Source organism: Oncorhynchus gorbuscha, linkage group LG16, assembly GCF_021184085.1.
Source record: "Oncorhynchus gorbuscha isolate QuinsamMale2020 ecotype Even-year linkage group LG16, OgorEven_v1.0, whole genome shotgun sequence".
Taxonomy (NCBI): Eukaryota; Metazoa; Chordata; class Actinopteri; order Salmoniformes; family Salmonidae; genus Oncorhynchus; species Oncorhynchus gorbuscha.
The window spans coordinates 8,183,518-8,197,766 of NC_060188.1; the positions used below are offsets into that span (position 1 = coordinate 8,183,518).

General features: G+C 40.3%; 2 protein-coding genes across 2 annotated transcripts; one reads left to right on the forward strand and one right to left on the reverse strand.

Moving 5' to 3' along the window:
- Positions 1–3,912: 3,912 nt before the first annotated feature.
- On the reverse strand, positions 3,913–6,229 carry LOC123998834 (small integral membrane protein 10-like protein 2A). Its single transcript, XM_046304031.1, has 2 exons — positions 5,834–6,229; positions 3,913–5,466 (listed from the first exon to the last, which is right to left on the reverse strand). The coding sequence occupies exons 1-2, from the start codon at positions 6,011–6,013 to the stop codon at positions 5,446–5,448; spliced, it is 201 nt and encodes a 66-aa protein (XP_046159987.1). The 5' UTR covers positions 6,014–6,229; the 3' UTR covers positions 3,913–5,445.
- A 674-nt stretch (positions 6,230–6,903) lies between these two features.
- On the forward strand, positions 6,904–13,859 carry rac1b (Rac family small GTPase 1b). Its single transcript, XM_046304030.1, has 6 exons — positions 6,904–7,242; positions 9,977–10,048; positions 11,347–11,464; positions 11,728–11,790; positions 12,071–12,230; positions 12,525–13,859. Exons 1-6 carry the CDS (start codon positions 7,208–7,210, stop codon positions 12,653–12,655), a joined length of 579 nt encoding a protein of 192 aa, XP_046159986.1. The 5' UTR covers positions 6,904–7,207; the 3' UTR covers positions 12,656–13,859.
- The last annotated feature ends 390 nt before the right edge of the window (positions 13,860–14,249 follow it).

A 14,249-nucleotide genomic window follows, 5' to 3' on the forward strand; every position in this document is an offset into this window, starting at 1 on the left:
AATAAAAAATAGCAGCACAACATTGCTTAGAATTAAGGGCAATGGTGACATCATTGATGACCTTTAAGGTTGCAGTGACACATCCATAACCTGAGGTGAAATCAGATTGCATACCAGAGAGAATACATCAAGAAAGACAGTCAGTTGATTGATAAACAGGGCAAAATAGAAAGTGGCCTATAAGAGTTAGGATCAGCTGGATCCACTCACTCTCTCTCTCATTCTGTTTCTGTCAGTCCTTTATGTTAACCCTATTATTCAAATATTTTCATGTGGCAAATCCCAAGATAAATGAAACCATGTTCTTTTCCAAAGAGGAGGTGGAGTGCTCGGGGTTGCCACATGGAGAATTATAATGTAGTTGCCTTGGCAACCTTATGGTTTTTACATGTGCCTGCCATTGAAATACTCGGTCTGAAGTTTTCGTCCGGGGACACAGCATTTTGCAGATCTACAAATCCAGAGTGCAAGCCATAGCAAAGGAAAGAGGTCCAGTCCACCAACATTCGTCATCACTCGTAAATCGTGGAGTTGAGTTTAATCAGCTAGTGTAAAGTAGGGCTGTTGGTGGGCTTACAGCATAATTTTTGTTTCACTGCACATTGACACTTTTACATTACAAGTACATCTAGTTAAAGAGTTTTGGGGAGATTGTATCTGAGATGAGAAGAGAGGAGAATCAGAGAGCTGTTCGCTGCTAAAATGATGGTAAGACTAAGTCACCAGTGATAGACATTACTATTGACCAAAAAGCAAATTACTTATTTTGTCTCACTTCTATATTTTCCATTTATACTAGGTCTAGGGGTCATGAATGATGTGCTTTCAGCAAGAGTTGGGAAGGTGGTAAACTAGCAGTGAGGAGTTGCTGCCACCGTGTGGACAAACATAGAACATCAGCTAAGTCAAGACAGAAGGATACACTACCCAACAATTCTCCTATAAAGTATGTACTACCCAACAATTCTCCTATAAAGGATGTACTACCCAACAATTCTCCTATAAAGGATGTACTACCCAACAATTCTCCTATAAAGGATGTACTACCCAACAATTCTCCTATAAAGGATGTAATACCCAAAAATTCTCATATAAAGGATGTACTACCCAACAATAATCCTATAAAGGATGTATTACCCAACAATTCTCAAAAATTATTAGCTCTTGGTGAGCTATAGGACAACCGCCATTATGAATATTCAAACCATATTCTGTTATGCATATTTAATACTGTATTATTGTTCCATTAGGAAAGGATCCACATTTACATAATGGGTACCTGGAGGAAAATGGAGGAGGGTCATGCTTTTCCAATTTCAGTCAAGGGGAGGGTTACGTTTTTTTAAATCTAGTCCAGGGGAGGGTCATGTAATTTTTCATTGATGAAATGTCAATATTTCTCAGTGTTTTATAATGAGTTGTTTATCAGGCGATATATCGCTGTGTGCCTGATGCCGCCCCTCATCTCTGATTCTCCACTGGGTGTGCAATATCAAGTGTGCCTATAGGCTATTTAGTGTGGTCTCAATCAAATGATCCACAGGTTATAGGCTACCTAGTGCATGCTTGGAGAAGCACAGAGAAAAGTTATATTCCTATGATAGCTGCTGGGGTGGTGTAAATAAAACTAGGCAGCATTACACACTGCAATGGATATTCCAACCCTGAGCCCTGGTCTGCTCTTGCTGATCAAACACTTTTTTGTGTGCTGCCTAACCAATGGCTGTGCTGTTCAGGAGGAGCATCAAAGGCTTCTTCCGAAAATAAGTTTTGATTAGGCCTATGTAATAGTATGGCTTCCGTTCCCTCGCCCCGGGCTTGAACCAGGGACCCTCTGCAAACATCAACAACAGTCACCCACGAAGCATCGCTACCCATTGCCCCACAAAAGCCGCAGCCCTTGCAGAGCAAGGGGAACCACTACTTCAAGGTCTCAGAGCGAGTGACGTCACCGATTGAAACGCTATTAGCACGCACCACCGCTAACTAGCTAGCCATTTCACATCGGTTACACATAGTCCAAAACACTCACTATCTAGAGTGTGGACTAGCCTATAGTTTATTTTCTGTTCAGTTCGAGAAGGTGAGCGTGACGATGAGAAGGAGGACCGGAGGTCAACTTTGATAGCTTGCTACTACTATAATTGATTTGATTTAAAACAATATGTTTCTTTCCCATTGTGTAGGCCTATTTATCAGCGTTATTGACCTCACAATAAGACAGATTTGAGTAACTGGTGCTGAAACTTGAAGCTGCAGCTACGGCACAAGCAATCTAAAATGGACAGCTCATGGGGCTGAAAGTAGGCAAATTTGAGTAGGCATAATTAATTTCAACATCTTCATTTTAATTGGACTTCATTTTACTAACAACAACAGGGCTTTGTGTTGGAGCCTATTTCTACCTATTTAAGAAATAAGAGGTAGGCTTCCTGTTTGACAGACAAAATTAGGCTATAGGCTGCTATATCCATAAGCTATTAAGTTAAAACCGAGACTCGAAATGAAGAGGTATGAGAGGGTTTACCATAGGCCTATTCTTATGAAAGAAAATGGCAAAAATCACAGACCTACCTCTTGTTTGCTTAAGATTTGGAAGAAAATAAAATGGATGCGATTATATATCTATAACAGTGATTTGGTCCGCAATGCTTTATGCTAGAAACAAGCTGTAAAATACCAAGGAAAGACTCCCATGCATATGGGGATATTATTGTTTCATTTCTTTGACATTCAGATGCTGAGCTACAACCTTATATAGCTGAGGAGACACATTTTTTTACTTGAATTCTGTCACTATCAATTGATTAAGCTATTCACTTTCTGTACAATAGAATATGTTTAAACCCAGACAGATTTTAGGGAAACCCTAGCCAGCAGCTTACATTTTTTCTGCATCAGTAACAGGTCTACTCTGTCTGGGGTGGAAAGTTTTGAAAGTAATATGCTCAGATTCCTAATGACGTCTCAGATTTTATTATTTGCAAATAGGGAGAAATATGTTAAGATGAACACATAGGCCTCTCTCTCTCTCTCTCTCTCTCTCTATCCATTCTCAGCCTGTGATTTGGGGAATTTGCACGGTATTAAAACAATTCTGCTAATATGTACATTATTTTATAAAAGGACATTTTTTATTGGTCCTGCAAATAGGATGAAAGATTCATGTTTTTACAATAAAGGAGATCTTTCCACCCTTACTCTTGCTGTCAACATTCCTGAGTTGCCATATAATGTTTACAGGATGAAGAACAGTTTCTAAAACTGCATATCTAATGTTCTGGTCTGTCCAAGAAGTGAGGGTAAATGGCATGTTCTCTGCTATTCACTTTATTTAAATGCTCATTTTAGGTATAGGGGGTCACTTGTTCTTATGTTTTGCTGAAGGAAGGGCGAACCATTTTCATTTCAGAGGTCTGATTTTCTCCATGTAACCCTTATATAATGTTCACTCCCTTACAATATGTTTCTAAGACAATCTTTAACAGCTCAATGGACCAATGGATCATCTTGATTGCAGACAATGTCCTGCTCCATCCATAAGGGGATATGTTGAATTGACTGTAATTAAATTGTCTGAAATCCACTTTTAATTAAATGAATTGATCCACATTGTAAATCATCTGTGGGCTATGTAATCCATTTTGAGAGGATGAATGAATGACCTCAATAGTCACACTGTTCTTTGAAATGGTATCTCTGCTATGCCCTCTGGACACTCTCTAATAATGGATTGGATAAAATATACGGGTTAAATAACAGATTTAACACAAAAATCCTTACTATAGATCTTACCCACTGAAATAAACATTACCATGAGGGTGTAGAAGGGTAGAGGTTTGTGTATGAATCCAAGATGATGAAGATTATAACCTAAAAGTAATTTCATAGAATATAAAATGACAGAAATAGTTGATTGTTTAATAATTTATTGTTTCCAAGGAGGTACAACCATATTAAATTCCTTGCCCTTTTAATACAGTGACTCGAGAATTGACAAAACCCACAAACACTTTACTGAGAAATAAGGATGAATGCATACCTCAAAATCATAAACCATTTATTTAAAATCTAAAATGCCACCTCGTTAGCTCCATTGACCAATAGAGAAGTGGTTGACAAGTGTGTGTTTGTGTGTCATGCAGTCATTCCTTTCCTGGATCCTTCCTGTTTGTCTGACACCTACACTGCAACATTCCATTCCAAATCAGTGAGAAGAAGTGACACTAAGGATGCACATTACACAACAAGCACCTTGCCATTTCTATAACTGAAAGGTGACCGTACCCACACTGAAAGGTTGTAACAGTAGCCCTGCTGAGCTACACTGAAAGGTTGTAACAGTAGCCCTGCTGAGCTACACTGAAAGGTTGTAACAGTAGCCCTGCTGAGCTACATTGAAAGGTTGTAACAATAGCCCTGCTGAGCTACACTGAAAGGTTGTAACAGTAGCCCTGCTGAGCTACACTGAAAGGTTGTAACAGTAGCCCTGCTGAGCTACATTGAAAGGTTGTAACAATAGCCCTGCTGAGCTACACTGAAAGGTTGTAACAGTAGCCCTGCTGAGCTACACTGAAAGGTTGTAACAGTAGGCCTGCTGAGCTACACTGAAAGGTTGTAACAGTAGGCCTGCTGAGCTACACTGAAAGGTTGTAACAATAGGCCTGCTGAGCTACACTGAAAGGTTGTAACAATAGGCCTGCTGACCTACACTGAAATGTATCCTCTTCCACTTTCCAACTCACTGCACCATCGTTCCATTGGCAAACAAACTTTTCCAAAACCGCTCAAAAAAAATGCCCAAACCACTGAAAATAGAAAACATGCACTGGTTTATGTCATGCGGTGGAGATGCAAGCTAGTGGATACTTGTGTTTCATTATGAGGGGAACTATGACAAGTTTCCAGTTTTCCTTCGGAGACAACTACAGATGAGCACTGATGAACACATCAAACAGAACTCTAAGAGGAAGAAGAAATAAGAAAGGTTCCAAAAACATTCATTCCGTTGTTGTCATTGTAATTTTTGTTTCTCAGTCCTCCTTGTGGTCTGCGACAAAAAGGCAGTGTCGAATTCCACTGGTCATCCTTTCCTATGTCTCCTCTGACCAGATGGGTAGCTCAACAATCTCTGGTGGCGAGTGGCTGTGAGGGATATATCCCAGTACAACCTCACAGATCTCTGCACACCCCGGTGGCCAATGTTAATGACATCATCATGGTGTCCTTCCCATGCAAAGGCACTGGGTTCCTATGACAAGGGGTGGCTGAGACAACGGTCGTGTAACATTGCACATTGTCACACTGGCCCCTGATACTAGTGCCCTCTTCCACATTGTTGATTGTGTGAGGTCTGCAGGGTCTCTTTGGGAAGTTCTGACTGAAGATGCCCACTAATGAGCAGTCAGGGGTGTTGGGTCCTCAATTGTGGCAGTTGTAACACACTCAGTGAATCTCAATATGGACCTGCAAATAGGAAAATACAAAGACAGTTAGCTAAAAATGGGAAATCTGACATATTGTAAAGGTATGAAAACAAGAAATGACATTCAACAAAGCATGACGTGTCAAAGTGGGCAGTGGCTGTCTAAATCTGCCTCCTTTATGGACGCGATACTGTACTTCAAACTTGATTTGCATTGCCAAACCTTATGCTGTGGCTTCTTAGATTAGCTAGCAAACTAGCAAATTACCTTAATTTTTTATTTAGCTGTCGCGTTAACGAACGTTAGCTAGTAGCTAAAATAGCTCAGTCAATCTGTGAAGATAAAATGTTCGCTTTAGCTAACTGTATGCACCGTTTAGGTGCAAGGTTAGCCGGGAATATGTTTACCTGTAATCGCACATTGAACATCATCGAAGCGATGAGGTAGAGGTATGGGAATCTGATTCGCAGTCGCCACGCGAGATCAAAAAATATCAACAAAGTCCTCGTCAATCCTTTAGAAAACACCCCATAAGTCCGACCAGCGGACCCCGAAAAACGGAACACTAAATAAGACAGACCCGCCATAAAACAATGTCTACAACGGAGATTGTTATTTACCACCGGAATCTTATTTACAAGTTAAGAAGATACAACAGTGCATACTGCAATCGTTGTCTGGAGTTTTTAACATTAATATTTTCGTCTTTTGACGAGGTACCCCACCCCAACTGAAAAATCCACCATTCTTTTCCAGTTTTGGTCAAACGGAACATTAGTGTGACTCACGGAAGTTGCAATGCAAATGATATCCGGCAACGTCATCATGGTGTAACTGTCTATGGTGTCCGTAAATACTCTTGTTATTCTTTTGGAGAATATAATCATTTGGATAAACTAGTCTCTCGTATACTGTTCTGGTTACTATGTATACCAGATACCTTTGCATACCATACCGTATATCAACATCACGATGTCAGCATATTATCTTCTGTTAACTCCACGCTACCTGAAAACTGAAAGTTGTTCACACTTCTAAATATATAATAATAATATAATAATATATAATATAATAATAATAATATAATATATGCCATTTAGCAGACGCTTTTATCCAAAGCGACTTACAGTCATGTGTGCATACATTCTACGTATGGGTGGTCCCGGGGATCGAACCCACTACCCTGGCGTTACAAGCGTCATGCTCTACCAACTGAGCTACAGCTTCTCAAAAGTGTATTTTGGTACACGTTTTCAAACGGCTAACTTACTTATTAATAATTGGACGTATGTTGTGTGAAAGATACAAGTTCATATCCCTTTTCTTAATTTCATGCTTCTTTCGTTTTTCACAATGTACTGTCTTTTGTTTTATAATTAAACTACTGCACATCAGTGATTTAAATCCGTGCGTGGGCGTCTAAAGCAACCGGAAGTGACCCGGTGAACGGATAGTTCCGCACCGTATTGCGACGTAAAAACGCAGCTCTGTTTTTTCCCTCAATGGGTGGTAGCAGCTGTTTGCTCCATAATTTCCAGTTGAGAAAGTATGGGAATGTAGCAAGATCACTTCAAAAAATATATATTTTTTCCGGAAATATCGGACACTTTCGAAAAGACACACATTAACCTTGTCAATCAGTCTTACTTTGACCAAATAACTACAGACATTTCAAGTTTGAACTATTTAAGACAAAATAGTGGGTAACTAAGCTAGCACCCAAGCCTAGTAAAAAGGACTTGCGACGCATCTGGACCAGTCTGGTAGTACGGTCCGGAACAATGCAGGCCATAAAGTGTGTCGTGGTTGGGGACGGGTAAGTTTATGAACGTTTACTAACTAAAAATACACGATGTACCATTATAGCTAAGTAACTATCTATATTTGGTGTGAATGTCAATAAATAAATAATATAGCTGTGTTAACTTGCTAGCTAACGGTAGTTAGCTAGGTGAAAAGTTAGCTAAAGGCTAGGTAACTACCAAACTAACAAGTTCAATTACAATCCAACATTACGCAAGCAAATACATGCTTATTCTCACAATTGTTATTTGTGAATCAGCTGGTTTTAGTCCCCATCAATGTGACTAAATTAAGTGGGTGTGTAAACTTAATGAATTAAATCACTGCTCTGCCATAGCTGTGTACATTCCGATGCTGAAACATGTCTATATTCTAGCCAAGTATCCCAACTCCGCTACCAATTTATTATTTTGTTTTTTTTACAAGTCGGTACTTGGAGTAAAATACGGCTATAATGTTGCCCAAAAATTATATTGCGATATGTAACTATCGATTTTCCCCATCACTAGTAACTATAAGTCGATATTTAAAAATGTAAATGATTAAACACTTACCGTGTACCTGTGTTTGTCCTCTGTTGTTGCAGGCCATTTGTTTGCTGAAATCATACTTTTTAATAAAACGCTAATAAAATACAACCACCGACTGTTTCCCTGTTGCTGTATGATGGCAACTCCGCGCAAATGCGCTTGTGCCAATTGAATCATCATGGAAACAGTCAGCGATTGTATTTGATGAACATTTTATTAAAATGTAGGGCTTAAAGCAAACAAATAAAGCCACGCAACAGAGGACAAACATAGATACATGTAAGGGTTTACAAATGTATATTTTTGAAGTATTGATTCGGATGTTCCTTTCAAAACTGCACTCAACTTAATGGAGGAGTTGAGGTACTTGGCAAGCTGTATTTTAAGCTTTTGTATTTTTGGGGCTCAAGTAAACCTTGTCTCCAGTTTATTTCTGTCATTGTTTACTTGGTTATTTTATTGAATCTAAATTGTGAAAACAGTTCATCTTTGCCAGCAAGCTAATGTTTCCATAGAAACATTTTTCCAGGTGTGAAGTATAGAGGGAAAGGGGATACCTAGTCACTTACCCACTGAATGCATTCAACTATCCCAGACCATTACAGATGGACTGACTCACTCTATATATGAATATTAATGTCTGGATCATAGGGAGTATTTCATCTAGACTGTATAACTCCTTGATGTTTGCCGTTCCCAACCAAGTTAAATGGCCTCAGGTCAAACCAGAGGTGTGAGCCTGGTAATAAGACGTGGTGACTCACTGCACTTCACCAACCTCTGTTTGCTAACCAGGTAGATACAAACCCTTTGCTAGTGGTTGGTAGGTAGGTATTACCCAACAAATAGGCAACAAACTTGGTAACATATTTTAGTAACCCTAGTGGTGCTGGTCAAACCTGTTCCTCGCCTGGCTGGTATTTAGCCATTCAAATAACTGTGCACTTTTGGATGACCGTATCAGAAAAACTCTGATCTGTTTGGGCACTCCTCATAATGTGTAGGGGGGAGGGGAGGGTGTACACAACAGAGTATGTACCCTCTGGGCTGGGTGTGGTGGATATTGTAGGCAGCAGGAGAAACTAAAGCCCACATGTCATAGATGGAACCACGGCTGAACTGTTCTATTCTTTGATTAAAGGAGGTAATATAACTGTCCACTCCCATTCGTCGGCTAGCTTTTTATCTTTTGAAATAGTAACTTGGCCACATTTCAAAGAGTTACGGACTTGAGTTGGTGTGAAATGTGTGATCATCAATAGAGGTCGGCCGATTATGATTTTTCAACACCGATACCGATTTATTGGAGGATTTAAAAAAGCAGATGCTGTTTAATCGGCTGATTTTTAAAACTGGCTAAATATGCAGGTTTAAAAATATATACTTCTGTGTATTGATTTTAAGAAAGGCATTGGTGCTTATGGTTAGGTACACGTTGGAGCAACGGCAGTCCTTTTTCGCGAATGTGCACTGCATCGATTATATGCAACGCAGGACACGCTAGATAAACTAGTAATATCATCAACCATGTGTAGTAACTAGTGATTATGATTGATTAAGTTTAATGCTAGCTAGCAACTTCCCCTGGCTTCTTACTGCATTCACGTAACAGGCAGGCACCTTGTGAGGCAGGTGGTTAGAGCGTTGGACTAATTAACCGTAAGGTTGCAAGATTGAATCCCTGAATCTGTCGTTCTGCCCATGAACAAGGCAGTTAACCCACCGTTCCTGGGCCGTCATTGAAAATATGAATGTGTTCTGACTTGCCTGATTAAATAAAGGTGTAAAAAATATATACAGATTTCTGATTTTTTTAAATGAAAACTTGAAATCGGCCCTAAATAATCGGCCATTCCGATTAATCGGTCGACCTCTAATCATCAATGTGTGATCATCAATGTATTAACGTGTAGAGCATGGCATCAGACATCTTGGCTGAGGCTAGGCCTAATCTCAACCTTACTCATTTGAACCAAGTCTGAGTTCCTGGCTGCAGGGCATTCAATCATTCAAGGTAGATTTTGAAGTGTGTGTTGTCCATCCACCCAGATTCAAGTTTGGTAGGGACCTCAATGCCCTCTATAATAGACCATAGCCATGTCTTAAGCATGGTTCTTTCAGAGGATCGACATCATGCTATAAAATTGGCATATGGCATGCACACCTAAGATTTGTTTCATAACATTGACATGTGCCTTTTATTTTCTCCTCTTCCAGAGCTGTGGGTAAGACATGTCTGCTGATCAGCTACACGACCAACGCCTTCCCTGGAGAGTACATCCCCACAGTGTGAGTACCTCTACAGCCCCCGGTTGGGAGGTCTGGCCTGGGAACCGCCTGAAGCCAGACACCCCCAGCACCACACCCCTCTAATTCTCCCCTTGTCTCAGTCTCCACAACCATTATTCAGGCTAGGTAGGGAGGGAATCTCTACATAGCTATCTTTTGCCCCCACCTAAACTTGCAAATAAGATTTCAATTGGATTTGGTGGGAAAATGTTTGTTGGCAGCTTGGGATGCTAATCATGCTAACCTGGGGGCCTTAGCATCATACTGGTAGCGTTTGCCTGCCAAGAGTACTTAGCATCTCTAAACAGAGTGCCAGACGTAACCAATTGTACATGTAGAATCACATGAAAATGTTGTCAGTCAGACGTTCACTGGCGGGGTTGTCCCCCCCGCCAAACAAACGGCAGATGGCCGACAGATCGACATTCGTTGGGGTGTGTGCGCTCCCTTAGGGGAAGAAATACTTGGGGAAAACACAGCAACATAAATTACCAGAAGGGTTTTTAGGTCTTATCTGACCTGGCACTAACTTGTTATGTTGATCTGTATCAGTGACATAAACTGGTTTAGATAAGTGACCAGGTTTTCTATTATTGATGGTCACTGGTCAGATTTGCCAAGAGTTTTTCACCAGTTTGAACCAGTTCTTCATAAGAGGGAGTACTGTAAAACATTCAAATAATAATGTTAAAGGGGAAATCTGCAGCTGCTACTTCCATTTTTGGACTTTTAAATGAATGAGAGAGACCCATTCATTCTTAAAGAATATAACTGATAAATGCCCCATGACCTTAGTTTAACTGTCATACCCCAGCAGAACCCAAAATGTATATTTGTTTAACTCCAATGTTTGTAATTATTGTAAATGTAAACCAACACTGAATGGGTATTCAACTCTTACCCCATGAGGTTTGGTGCCTGCTGGTTTCTGTTCTACCTGATAATTAATTGCCCTAACTTGGTGTCACAGGTCTAAATTGGTCTATCATTTTGATATCTTGGATGGTCAGTCCTTGCATCTATAGGTTAGTCTGAATTGAAATGGTTACATTTCTCCAGGGCCATCCTTCAGCTTTCTACCAAAAGAGGTGGGGAGATGCTTTATTGTTTCACCTGTTGATCTATAGATGTTCTTCTATTCCCTTCTAGAAATATGATTTATAGTTAGTCTGATACATACAGCTAGGCACTTTAGGTTTTCACATCAAGTTAAATAGGATACACTTCTCTCTCCTTTGTTGTCTGCAGTTGATTATTAGCCTATACCCAAACTCATAGCGGTTGACTGATCCCTACAGGTTTGACAACTACTCTGCCAATGTGATGGTGGATGGAAAACCAGTCAACCTGGGCCTTTGGGATACAGCAGGACAGGAGGACTACGACAGACTCCGCCCCCTCTCCTACCCACAGACTGTAAGATTGACAGACCAGACATGCATTGCCATGGGAACAGCTGAAACTTCCTTACTATTGTTTTGTTTGAAATGAATCCTTTGTGTACTTTCAGGACATTCTGTCAAAAATAGCATAGTCCTCGTCTCTGTGGGTAATAATAAAGATGTTTTAGATATAAGGAAACACACACCTTTGTATGTAAGGAACACTGTGATTACGGAAGTGATTATCACAGGTACTGACTGAGATTATTCCCCTCCCCCCTCTCTCTCCCTCTCCAGGATGTGTTCCTTATCTGTTTCTCCCTCGTGAGTCCTGCCTCGTTTGAAAACGTCCGTGCCAAGGTGGGTGCCCTGTTTGAAGCAACTCATCATAGCTCTTAAGAATTCAATGCAAGGAGCTTGTCTACAGCACATGATGTTCAGTTCAAACACATTTATATTGTCTAGCTCTATTTTTCAGAGCTGCATTTAGGAAAAGACAGTCCATATTGATTCTTCATAAGATTAAACTGATTTTTACTGGTTATATTGATCAACCTTTTGAAAAGTCGTGGAAACTGTAATGACAAATTGAATGGGAACCCTATGAAAGTGACATGCCCGATGTGGTCTCTCTTCATAGTGGTACCCAGAGGTCAGGCACCACTGCCCCAACACGCCCATCATCCTTGTGGGCACCAAGTTGGATCTGAGGGACGATAAGGACACCATTGAGAAGCTCAGGGAGAAGAAGCTCACCCCTATCACCTACCCCCAGGGCCTGGCCATGGCCAAAGAGATCGGTATGTGTTCAGTGTCTATCAGTGACAATGAATGCAGGTTTAGGGAGTGCGTTTACTGTTAGGGACAATTCATGCTTTGAATGCAGATATCCTTCTCAACCAGGAGAAAGTGGTTAGACTCATGCATTACTTAGGATGTAGTCATGCTCTCCGAGTAAGGCTTTAGAAAGTGATGTCTCAAAGAGAGTGAGTGAAGAGTAACTGGCTTCTCTCCTGCTTGGACTGCATATGCACACCCTTCAGAGCCATGCATTTAGTAGTAACAGTCTCCTCATTCTCTCTCCTGTTGCTCAGGTGCGGTGAAGTACCTGGAGTGCTCAGCCCTGACCCAGCGCGGCCTGAAGACTGTGTTTGACGAGGCCATCCGGGCGGTCCTCTGCCCCCCGCCCGTCAAGAAGAGGAGAAGGAAGTGCTCCCTGCTCTAGAACCCCGCAGACAGAAAGTGTCAGGAAGTGGGCACTCGCCGGGCAGTGAGACAGACAACGCAGACACAAAAGCATTTTACTTCGGAATCTTTCCTTTTATATATAATATATTAGTCTCTACTAGTACAGCACTGGGACAAACTGTTCCTTTGTTAAAAGAAACTGAACATACAGATAGGTTTAGGAATGGGTGACATCACTGAAGTGTAAGAAATTCCAGAGGCCTTCTAAAAATGGATTTAAACTTCTGTGAGAAGGATGATGAAATGTTTTTGATTTGTTGCTCTTACTCGTAGTCCATATTGTTTAGTCTTTAGAGGTTGTTTTGGGTGGAGTGTGAATTTGCCAAACTGCACACTGCAGATATTAGAAGCTGTACAGCAGACAGACACTAAACTTGTTGCTATTTTTTTAGGTTTACCTCCTTAACAGTACTGCTAATAATTTGGCATGATGTATTGCAGTTAACGGTTACATGGTTAAGATGGCATTCTATTTGTGGGGTGGCATTCTTTATAACATGGAAATCCAGAACTAGCCAAGTTAATAGCATAACCAATTTTATTTTCACCTCCAACTACTAATTTAATGTACCATAAATCTAATTAGACTAGGACTGAGTTTGGGAAACACTGGTCTAGCCAAGTGCTTTTTGTCGATTGGAAAAAGCGTGATCCTTCAGTATTTAATGGGAGAGCTGGCGTGCCTCCTTGCACGGTTGAACCTGTTAGTCAAAAATGTTGTATCCCCCACCCGCTCCTGCTGTGTCCTCCCTGTACTGTCTGAACTGAATCGTTACCTGAGAAAAACAAAGCTTGCGACTTTATATGAGAAGATTGGATGTGAGGACTGTTTTGGGTGTCGATGTGAGATAAAAGCATCTTTTATATTAGTCTTTGGGCATTTATCAGAAACCATTCATGCAGCGATTTCTTCGGTTAATTTTTTTTGTGAATAGCCCATTTGATTTACAGTAGCCACAAAGGAGAGAGCATTTAAATGACTGAGGAATGTTGTAACGGTAACTAAGCTAGTCAGTAACGACGTAGTGTGTATATATTCATCTTTGGTTATCATTTGAATTCAATTGGCCATTTTTGTATTTTTAAAATTCCACTGAAGTTAATCACTCACTGTATTTTTAAACAAACTATGAACGCTATATTGTTTACCAACTACAAATAAACCTTTAATTTTCCTATAAGTCTAGCCTTTTGTAATTAATGCAGATGGCATGAAATGTGCTACATATACTGATACATTTTATATTTTTGCATTTACATATGACCTACAAGATGTAACTGTTATTCAGGCATCAAGCTGCGCTCCAACTGAGCCAATGTTGTGGCCCTTTGGTTTTATGAATAAAGCAATTTGTCACTTTGAGAACCATTAAATTTGAATTAAACTTACTGTGTGCATTTACTTTGCCTTTACATTTGAGGTATTCATGTCAGTACTTAGCTTCTCAATTGAGGAATTCATATTTACAGTAGTTACAGCACTTAGTTTTGCAATTAGTGTTTAAGCTTTTTCTTAAGGACTGACGTGCTATTGTACTTCCTCCTTTGAGGACTCCGAGCATAAGTATAGC

Excerpts from the sequence above, each read along its gene's own strand:
- LOC123998834 (XM_046304031.1), bottom strand. The coding sequence starts at position 6,013 with ATGGCGGGTCTGTCTTATTTAGTGTTCCGTTTTTCGGGGTCCGCTGGT. Across the intron at positions 5,467-5,833 it reads TGTTCAATGTGCGATTACAG|GTCCATATTGAGATTCACTG; the intron begins GTAAACATATTC and ends TCCTATTTGCAG.
- rac1b (XM_046304030.1), top strand. The coding sequence starts at position 7,208 with ATGCAGGCCATAAAGTGTGTCGTGGTTGGGGACGG. Across the intron at positions 11,791-12,070 it reads TTGAAAACGTCCGTGCCAAG|TGGTACCCAGAGGTCAGGCA; the intron begins GTGGGTGCCCTG and ends CTCTCTTCATAG. Across the intron at positions 12,231-12,524 it reads GGCCATGGCCAAAGAGATCG|GTGCGGTGAAGTACCTGGAG; the intron begins GTATGTGTTCAG and ends CCTGTTGCTCAG.